The following is a 10,257-nucleotide window of genomic DNA, read 5'->3' as shown; positions in this document are numbered from 1 at the left end:
TCATCTCTGGACAGAAAGTTTAAAATACAATAATCTAAAGACTAGACCAAAAGAGAAAATTAGTGAATTATGAAAAAGTCCTGAGGAATGCAAGAAGGATGAGAGAAATAAAAATAGATAAAAATATGAAAGAAGACATAAAAGATGTAGAAGATAGACTGATATGCTTTCACATTTGCTGAACTGGATTGTTAGAGGATGAGAATGGAGGGAATGGCAAGGTACAATAATTTGAAGATATAATCATTTTTTTAATTAAGAAAAGTTGAGCCAGGCGCGGTGACTCACGCCTGTAATCCTAGCCCTCTCAGAGGCCCAGGGGAATAGATTGCCTGAATTCACAGATTCGAGACCAGCCTGAGCCAGAACGAGACCTTGTCTCTAAAAAATAGCCAGGCATGGTGGTGGGCGCCTGTACTCCCAGCTACATGGGAGGCTGATGCAAGAGAATCACTTGAGCCCAAGAGTTTGAGGTTGTTGTGAGCTATGACGCTTCAGCACTCTAACAGGGGCGACAAAGTGAGACTCCGGGAAAAAAAAAAAAAAGGCGCATGCGCAGAGAAATTGCGCTCAGCCAAGGGGGTGGTGGCCGGCCGCTTCTCCTGGGTCCCCCATTTTGTTTCTGTGGCTATTGGGATCCTGCTGAGCAAAACCGCCCCGGAGGCGCTTCGGAGTTCGGTAGGTCGTGTGATTGCTGGGGTTAGTGAAGACCCGTGGGGCTGCGGAGCCTCCGCGTTCCAGGTCAGGAGTCACTGGAGGCACCGACGGTACGCTGGGCAGCCCAAGAATTCCCCAGGCTCCTCCGCTGCGCCTTAACTTCGCCCACCCAGATCCCCGGGCTCTGCCCCGTATCCCCAGCCCGGCTTTCTCCGTCAGGTGGGCCCGGAGCCGAGGGGAGGGTGCTGGTCCATCCCTCTGAGCGCGCCTCGAGGTGTGCGGAGAGGCCCTTCCTCGGTCTCAAAGCCGTCTGCCAGGCAATGGCTTCCAGAGCAGGCGAGAGTGGCCGCCGCCCGGACCCGCCACAAAGCCTTCCATCCGACCTGCCACAGAGCCCCCGCCCCGACACCATGTCGTCTGCAAGGTTCGATTCCTCAGACCGCTCCACCTGGTACATGGGACCTGTGTCTCGGCAGGAGGCGCAAACGCTGCTCCAGGGACAACGCTACGGCACGTTTCTAGTCCGCGACTCGTCCACCCGCCCCGGGAGCTACGTGTTGTCTGTGTCAGAGAACTCACAGGTCTCTCACTACCTCATCAATTCACTGCCCAAACGGCGTTTTAAGATTGGGCATCAAGAGTTCGACCATTTGCCTGCCCTGCTGGAATTTTACAAGACCCACTACCTGAACACTACCACCCTAATCGAGCCTGCGACCAGGTATACAAGCCCACCAATGGGATCTGTGTCTGCACCTAACCTGCGTACAGCAGGAGGAAATCTGGAATATGTACGGACTCTTTATGATTTTCTTGGGAATGATGCCGAAGACTTGCCCTTTAAAAAGGGTGAGATCCTAATGATAATAGAGAAGCCTGAAGAACAGTGGTGGACTGCCCGGAACAAGGATGGCCGGGTTGGGATGATTCCTGTCCCTTACGTTGCAAAGCTTGTGAGATCCTCACCACATGAAAAGCATGGAAGTAGGAATTCCAACACTTACGGGATCCCTGAATCTGCTCATGCATATGCTCAACCTCAGACCACAACTCCTCTACCTGCAGTTTCCAGTACTCCTGGGGCAGCTATCAACCCTTCGCTATCCACACAGAATGGACCTAACTCTGCAAAAGCAATCCAGGAAGGAGTACCCTGTGCTTATGACAAGACCGCCTTGGCATTAGAGGTCGGTGACATTGTGAAAGTCACAAGGATGAATACAAATGGCCAGTGGGAAGGCGAGGTGATTGGGCGCAAAGGGCTTTTTCCCGTTACACACGTCAAAATCATTGACCCTCAAAACCCAAATGAAAATGAGTGATTGCTGTTGCCCTGTTTCCTGCTGCTTCGTTGTTCTGCCTATCATTAGTCTCCTTTGCAATGGGAGCTCATTCTCTCTCGTAGGCGGGTCACACTACATTGTTCACCTCCAGATTTCTGCAGACTGGCGGTCTCTCATACACATTTGGAATGCACACAGCGGCTGCCTCCTGGCATTTATATCTTAGTTGTGTTATCAAAGAGAAGCCGATTTTTAGAGCTCTTTTGGATCATAAACTAGAAGTATTGGTGGAAGCACACAAGTGGAGAGAAGTTGATAAGGAAAAGATCTTCCTTCTCATCACTGCCTGGTTTGTAGCCGGGACTGATTCTGTCATGTTGGTCAGAGAAAGTTTGAGACCATGGGGTGATACTGTGTTGTTGTTCTATAAAGCAGTGGCTCAGCTGCTATCTTGTTTTTCCTTCAAGAGGAAATGAACCTTAAGGAAGACAAAATTTTGTCCTGAATCCCTCAAATCTGACCTTTCTTTTGTTTTGGTTTGATTGTGGAAGATTAATTAGACTTGTGTGTTCTGAACAGGTTTTTAAGTAGCAGGTTGGATTTTTGTGATAGTCCAAGGAATGACACGTGCCTCTGAGCTTCTAAAATGAAGCTGCCATAACTAAAGGACTATGAAAAGAACAACCCTGAAGCAGAGGCCTTTATTGTCTTAGTTGCCAATAGTACCTTGTTTCACCGGACAGCAGACAAAAAAAAAAAAAAAACGACAATAAGCAGTTGTGGAGTGCCAAGCTAGGTGCACAGCCTTGTGGATTGCTTTGGCCCCAAAAGCTTGGGAGGAGGGTGAAATCTTTAATGGAAATCTTTGCTCACCTTGTTTGTCAGTGATAAGAGCAGTGGAAAGGGTCAGGGGGGAGTACTGGGCCGGTTTCTTGTCCAGCTTTTCAATGAATGAGCCCCTTTAAGATTAGGTGTTAATTGTTTTTTCTTTTTGTGAGACAGTTTCAGGCTGTCACTCTGGGTAGAGTGCTGTGGCATCACAGCTCACAGCAACCTCAAACTCTTGGGCTTAAGTGATTCTCTTGCCTCAGCTTCCCAAGTAGCTAGGACTGCAGGCGCCAACCACAATGCCCGGCTATTTTTGTTGTTGTTGTTGTTGTTGCAGTAGTTGTCATTGTTGTTTAGCTAGCCGGAGCGAGGTTTGAACCCGCCAGCCTGGGTATCTGTGGCCATCGCCCTACCCACTGTGCTACGGGTGCTGTCCTGTTAATTTTTTTTTAAAGTGTGGTTGTTCTAGGATCATGGCATTTATTAATGAATCATTAAATGTTATTCACTGAAGCCCAGTCCTCCCTGCCCTGGCCCAGCTTCACCAGGCTGCCAGAGAAAAATGGTGCTGCTAATACTGATTTCACTATCTAAGCGTCTGTGATGTTCCCAAGCAAAAGAAGTGGAAGCTCTGAAAATTGGTTAATGTATTTGATGTCTAATGTTTTAGGGACTAGGGAGAGCCATTAACCAATTTACTATTAACTCTTTAACAGTTTTCTGGTGTTAACATATTTCCCTGTTAGCTAAAAGAGGCATGTTCTTACAACCTCGCTGGTACAAATGTGTGACTGATCTGTCATCTTCAAGTAGCAGGTTAGAATTCTGGACCCTTGCCAGGCACGGTGGCACGGATTTCACGCCTGAAATCCCAGCACTTGGGAGGCCAAGGCAGGTGGATTGCATGAGCTCACAATTTGAGACCAGCCTGAGCCAGAGTAAGACCTCCTCATCTCTTAAAATAGCTGGGCGTTGTGGCGAACACCTTTAGTCCCAGCTACATGGGAGGTTGAGATAAGAGAATTGCTTGAGGGCGGTGCCTGTGGCTGAAGCAGTTGGGCACCGGTCCCATATGCCGGAAGTGGTGGGTTCAAACCCAGCCCCGGCCAAAAACCACAAAAAAAAAAAAAAAAAGAGAATTGCTTGAGCCCAAGAGTTTGGGGTTGCTGTGAGCTATGATGTCACAGCACTCTATCCAGAGTGAGACTCTGTCTGCAAAAAAGAAAAAAAAAAAAGAATTCTGGACCCTTTTTGCAGTTCAGTCTGCTCTCCCTTCTGGACCCTGGTAAAGATAAGCCTCAGCTCATACTGGATACTGCAGACCTAGAAATGTAGCAACTTTCTAATGAGGTAATTTACTGATAATCTGCTATAACTATGGCCCTTTCTCTGGAGGTTCTTAGGTTTTGAGGTTTACAGAAATATATATTGATGGCAGAACCAGAAACACAACCATTTTTCCATTTCTTTTCCAATTTCTCTTTAAATCAGTATTCCATCAGACAGATAACTGCCATATTAAAGAATCTTGAGAGTGTTCCTGTGATAAAACTAATGGTCTGTTGGAAAACATAACACATGACTGCCTTTCTGTGATTTTCCTCAAAAAGACTTGGAGGTCAGCTCTTCCTAACCAGTGAAAATGTTAGTCGCTTCCTGGTTGGATTTGTGTGGTAGGCATGTGCTGAATTCAGGCCCACCTTAGTATCCACAAATGGTGGGGGCACAAGGGTGTGACAGAGTCTCAAACTCTCTCTTGAGACAGCCCTTGCCATTCTACCAGTGACCTGGGTTAGCCTACCCTTGTTGGCACCTGAGTGGAGTGTCCAGCAGAAGGTGGAATGTGTACCTTGTTCCAAGGCACAAATTCTTAACAGACTTTTACATCCAGATTTAACTGAAGGGCTTGACACCTTTTGATTATAGCAGTTGGCTCAGAGCACAGCGGTGCATCTTACAAGGGTGTATGTGAAACTTGGTAAACGGTCTGTGAAGCTAGTGAATGATGCTCCATGATCATATCAATGTACACAGCTATGATTTAATAAAAAAAAAAGAAGTATTACTGTCCAATAGCAAGACCCACATTGTATGGAGCTCTTCAGAATCAAAACACCTATGAACCTAGGGTTTGGTTTTATAATTAATCAATTTATGATTTCAGCCCAGGCGATTTTCAAAATAAGGTGAGCCTTGGGTTCTGAACTCCCAAGATGTGTGCCTAAAGTAATCACTTTTTGACTTAAAACCGTACCAGTTTTTTAATCAGGCAGGAAAATCCCCCTTTTCACACTAAGTTTATGAAAGTGCACCCTGCAGGGGCTTCATGCCTGAGTTTCCCACTGGTCTGAGAAGACATTTGTGCTTCATAGAGCAACATACATCACACATCTGACCAGAGGGTGGGTTTCCTTTGGTGATTGTTCATTATTGCTACTTGCTGTGCTCTACTGTGTTGTTTAAGAAAATATTTGAATGTTAAATTAATTTAGTATGGTTTTTCACCTGGAAAGGAAACAAATTACATGCTGGGGGGCATTGATCATTTCATTAAAAATGTATTTATCCTGGGAAGGACCTACAATGCAGGAGTCCTCCTTATCACATCTGTGCTGTGTGGAGCCACCTGATGCCATGGTTGACGAAGAGGAGGATTTGTTGACCAGCTGCCATTTGACAACTTTGGTCACCCACACTAAATACCTTCTGTGCTCATGGTTGGAAAACTGAAATGGGGAAAGGACAGCTGTGCCCTGCATGGAGCTCACGATTCCCTGGCACTGTGCTGGCTTTCCTTCATAGCTATTTACAGACAACACGGGCCTGAGATGGACGGCCACTGCTCTTGTAATGTTTGCTCAGAGGAATATGAACATTTTATTTTATTTTTAACGTTTTATTTTGAAAAGGGATGATGTACTTTTGTGTCAGGTGTTTTATAATTTAATTTGTGGTCATTAACCTCTTAAAATGAATGAATTCTTGATTGTTTTAACACAGCACATAAGACTAATGATTTCTATGGACACCACTGAGCTCTGCTTCAACTCCACCCTCTGGGACGGGAGAACTGTGTCCCTGGTAACTGCTGTCAGTATGGAGACTGAGCTGGTTGTATATTCTAATGGAGTAGAAGGACAGTTCACTGAGACAGTATCATTGTCCCTACAGGTGGAACAGTGGCCTTGCTTCTTAGACGGTCTTCACTGTGTTTTACAACAACATAAAAATTTTTGACCTATAACTTAAAGATCATAAAGTTCAGGCAATAATATTTTCTATGTAAGCTTTTAAAATTATTTGGGGGGAATCATAGCTTGTTTTATTTTGTGCTATAAAATTAACAGTATTAAATGACTTATATTCTTAAAAAAATAAAAGGTTCAATGTGTTGATATAATGAATTAAAATAAATACACAGCTAGAAATTTCATAGCAAAAATGCAGAATTTCAAAGATTAAGAGATCATAATAAAGGTTACAAAAGACATATTATACACATATTAATAATAAATTTGAATGAGGGAAGACTTCTTACCAGCAGCACTTCATGACAAAGACTAAGGAGTGACATTATCAAAGGGAGAAAGTAACTCTCAATTTATCATTTTTACCCAGCTAAACTTATAATTTAAGCTTAGGGGGAAGGGTGAAGAAATTTAAGACAGAAGACTAAGTGAGCCTTCCTATGTACAAACACCAGTTACAAGACCTAACGGGAGATAAGAGCATTTCTGTGACAGTACAAAGATAAAATACTCAGACATAAACTTAAGAAGAAATATTCAAAATATATATGATCAAAATTCTGCTACTCTTTAAAGTCTAAACATAGAACATATTCCTATGTTAAAGAATCAACATAATAAGATGTCAGATTGCCTTAGGTTGGTTTGGAAATTTCTGGAGCTTGACAAGTTGATTATAAGTTCATTTAGAGTCACAAATAAGTAAGAATAGCCAAGAAAACCTAAATAAGGAAAGTAATGGGGAGGCACCTGTGGCTCAAAGGAGTAGGGCACTGGCCCCGTGTACCAGAGGTGGTGGGTTCAAACCCGGTCCCGGCCAAAACAAAAAAAAGTAATGGGAAGGGTCTAGAAATATCAGACCTTAAAACATACTAGATACACTTTAAAATTACCTTTGGTTATTGGTTCATAGACACACCAATGGAAAAGAATAGAAAATCCAGAAATAGGCACTATTGTAGATGAAATTTAGGTAACAATAAAAGTGACATCTCAAGTCAGTGGAGGAAGAAAGAGACCTTTTTTTAGTCTGTGTAGGATAACTGGATAACCTTACTGAAAAAAAGAAAGCTTCTCACATCATACACCACATATGTTTTAAATGGATAAAAAATTTATTTTTTCATACTACTTTTATTTTCTTTTATTTTTTCTCTTAACAATTTTGTTATTAAGTCATAACTGTGTACATTAATGCATTTATGGGGTACAATGTGTTGATTTTATATATAATTTGTAATGCTTATATCAAACTGGTTACCATAGCCTTCATCTCACTTAATTATTGTGTTAAGACAATAATTAAGGGCAATCGGTGGGACCTCACCTATGGTGCATATTGCATGGATAAGAAATTTAAATACAGAAAAGAAGCATATAAGTACCAGGGAAAACATGGGTGAGTTCCTCTATAACCTGAGAGTTGGGGAAACTTTCATTTTTTAGAGGCAGGATCTCACTCTGTTGCCAGGCTGGAGTGCATGGCCTGATCATAGATCACTACAGCCTCAAACTTACGCACTCAAGTGATTCTCCCACCTCAGCCTCCTAAATAGCTGAGACTATAGGCATGTCCCACAAGCCCAGCTAATTTCTTTCTCTTTTCTTTTTTTTTTTCCTTTTGTAGAGATGAGGTCTTGCTGTGTTGCCCAGTCTGGTCTCAAACTCGGTCTCAAGTGATTCTCCCACCTCAGCCTCCCAATGCGCCACCACACCCATCTTTTTAACTGTTTTTTTTTTTTTGTTGTTGTTGTTGTTGTTTTTGTAGAGACAGAATCTCACTTTATTGCCCTTGGTAGAGTGCTGTGACGTCTCAGCTCACAGCAACCTCCAACTCCAGGGCTTAGGCGATTCTCTTGCCTCAGCCTCCCCAGTAGCTGGGACTACAGGCACCTGCCACAATGCCTGGCTATTTTTTTTGTTGCAGTTTGGCCAGGGCCAGGTTTGAACCTGCCACCCTTGGTATATGGGGCCAGCGCTCTATCCACTGAGCCACAGCCCCCCCCATTTAACTGTTTTAAAATCCAGAAGTAATAAGAAAAATGATTAATATAGTATTTCATTACACTTTTGAAAGTCATGAGTAAATTAAAAAGAAATAATAAACTAGAAAATAATATAGGCTTCTGAAAAGAAAAAAGAAAAAGACCATCAGTCCTACAGAAAACTGGGAAAGAGATGAACAGATAGTTCACAGAAAAAAAATGCAAGTGGACTTTAACCCTATGATGATTAACTCGGGGTGAAAGAAATGAAAGCAGTGCAGAAAGATCATTTCACACTTAACCAAGCTGGCTGAGGCTGAGACAACACTGCTGGTGGGAGTGGAAAATGGAAAGTCCTTCTGATGGGAAATTTGGCAATATCTTGCAAAATTACATATGCAATTATCCTATGATCCAGCAATCTCACTTATAAGTGTGTACTTCAAAGGTACTTTGCCAAAAATGCAAAAAGGATATATTTACAAGGTTATTCACTGAAACATTATTTATGATGATGAGAAAAGCAGGAAATAATCCCAAATATTCATCAATAGGGAACTGGTTAAGTAAATTGTGATACTGCAAAGTGAAGTTGTATGCAGGTACAAAAAGAAATAAAAAATATCTATGTACAGTACTATGGAATAAACTTAGGATATGTTGTTTAAGAAAGAAAAGCAAAGGCTCTGCGCCTGTGGCTCAAGTGGCTAAGGCGCCGCCACGTACACTTGAGCTGGCAGGTTCAAATCCAGCCCAGGCCCACCAAACAATAATGACGATTGCAACCAAAAAATAGCCGGGTGTTGTGGCAGGCGCCTGTAGTCCCAGCTACTTGGGAGGCGGAGGCAGGAGAATCGCTTGAGCCCAGGAGTTGGAGGTTGGTGTGAGCTGATGCCGTGGCACTCTACCCAGGGCCACAGCTTGAGGCTCTGTGTCAAAAAAAAAAAGAAAAGAAAGAAAAAAGGAGAAAACAGCACAGATGCCATTATTTATCTAGGAATGGCAAAATATAAATCACAAAATGGATATATAATTATGTCTGTATGTCATCTAAAATGAAATTATAAATCATAACATTAAAAAAATGATTACTTACGGCAGCAGTTCTTAACCTGTGGGTTGCGACCCACAGGAACCATATTAAAGGCTCGTGGATTAGGAAGGCTGAGAACCCCTGACTTATGGGGAGAGGAAGTTGTGTCAGAAAGACAGAAATAGAAGTTAGGTTTTGGGGGCGCCTGGGGCTCAATGGGTAGGGCACCGGCTACATACACCCAGGATGGTGGGTTCGAACCCAGCCAGTTAAACAGCAAAGACAGCAACAACAAACAACAAAAAAATAGCCGGGCATTGTAGCGGGCTCCTGTTGTCCTAGCTACTTGGGAGGCTGAGGCAAGAGAGTCGCTTAAGCCAAAGAGTTTGAGGTTGCTATGAGTTGTGACGCTACGGCACTCTACCGAGGGTGACATAGTAAGACTCTGTCTCAAAAAAAAAAGAAGTTAGGTTTCATTGAATACACCTCGTTTTGTGTATTTCACTTTGGAACTATGTAAATATTTTATGCATTTATAGGGCAAAATTAAATTTTAAAAAGCAATTCCTAAAATTGAAATTAAGACATAAAGGAACATTTATATGTTTACAGTTTGTGGTATATACCACATAGAGAAGACTTATACCTATTGACTTTAAAACAGAGAAATTTGACTATAAATCCTTAGTGGGGACAACACCTAAGTACAAAACAACAATAATAACAAACTCTGAAAAGTAAATGCAAAACTAATTATTGATTCTATTGTTAGTGATGTTAATATTGTTATTCTGAGACTGTGACATGATTATTGTTGGATAAAGAAAATTAGTAATTGTTAGTGTCTTCAGGATTTTTGATATGGGAAAAAGGAAATACAAATGCAAATTTAATGAGTTTAGGTAAAATTAATCATTCTGACATTAGAGTATCATTATGGACTCATGATGTATTTTCTTTAAAAAACATATTTCTTAGCTTTGTTCACTACAAAAGCCTCGAGACAAAAATGAACCAGAAGTAATAAGCACCCCTAAGAGCCTAGGTTATGGGCTCTTATTTTCCATCAGAAGGAACAAAGGTACTGGGCAAGACATGTATGAGATGATCCTAACTATCATGTGATATCATAAAGCAAGAAGTTGCCAAATAATATTAAGGTCGTGTCTTCAGGACTCAAGAACCAGTATGATCCCAGCACTTGGGAGACCAAGGTGGGTGGA

At 42.3% G+C, this 10,257-nt stretch overlaps 1 protein-coding gene across 1 annotated transcript; it reads left to right on the top strand.

The window, feature by feature from the left end:
* Positions 1–1,067: 1,067 nt before the first annotated feature.
* On the top strand, positions 1,068–1,979 carry LOC128576667 (crk-like protein). Its single transcript, XM_053578859.1, has one exon. It carries the CDS (start codon positions 1,068–1,070, stop codon positions 1,977–1,979), a length of 912 nt encoding a protein of 303 aa, XP_053434834.1.
* Positions 1,980–10,257: the final 8,278 nt, after the last annotated feature.

The sequence above is a fragment of the Nycticebus coucang genome, chromosome X (genome assembly GCF_027406575.1).
Source record: "Nycticebus coucang isolate mNycCou1 chromosome X, mNycCou1.pri, whole genome shotgun sequence".
NCBI lineage: Eukaryota > Metazoa > Chordata > Mammalia > Primates > Lorisidae > Nycticebus > Nycticebus coucang.
The sequence above is the reverse complement of the archived record's forward strand: the minus strand, read 5'-3'. Positions and strand labels throughout refer to the sequence as shown.

What these genes read in the sequence shown, in the direction of transcription:
- LOC128576667 (XM_053578859.1), top strand. Translation starts at nt 1,068, where the DNA reads ATGTCGTCTGCAAGGTTCGATTCCTCAGACCGCTCCACCTGGTACATG.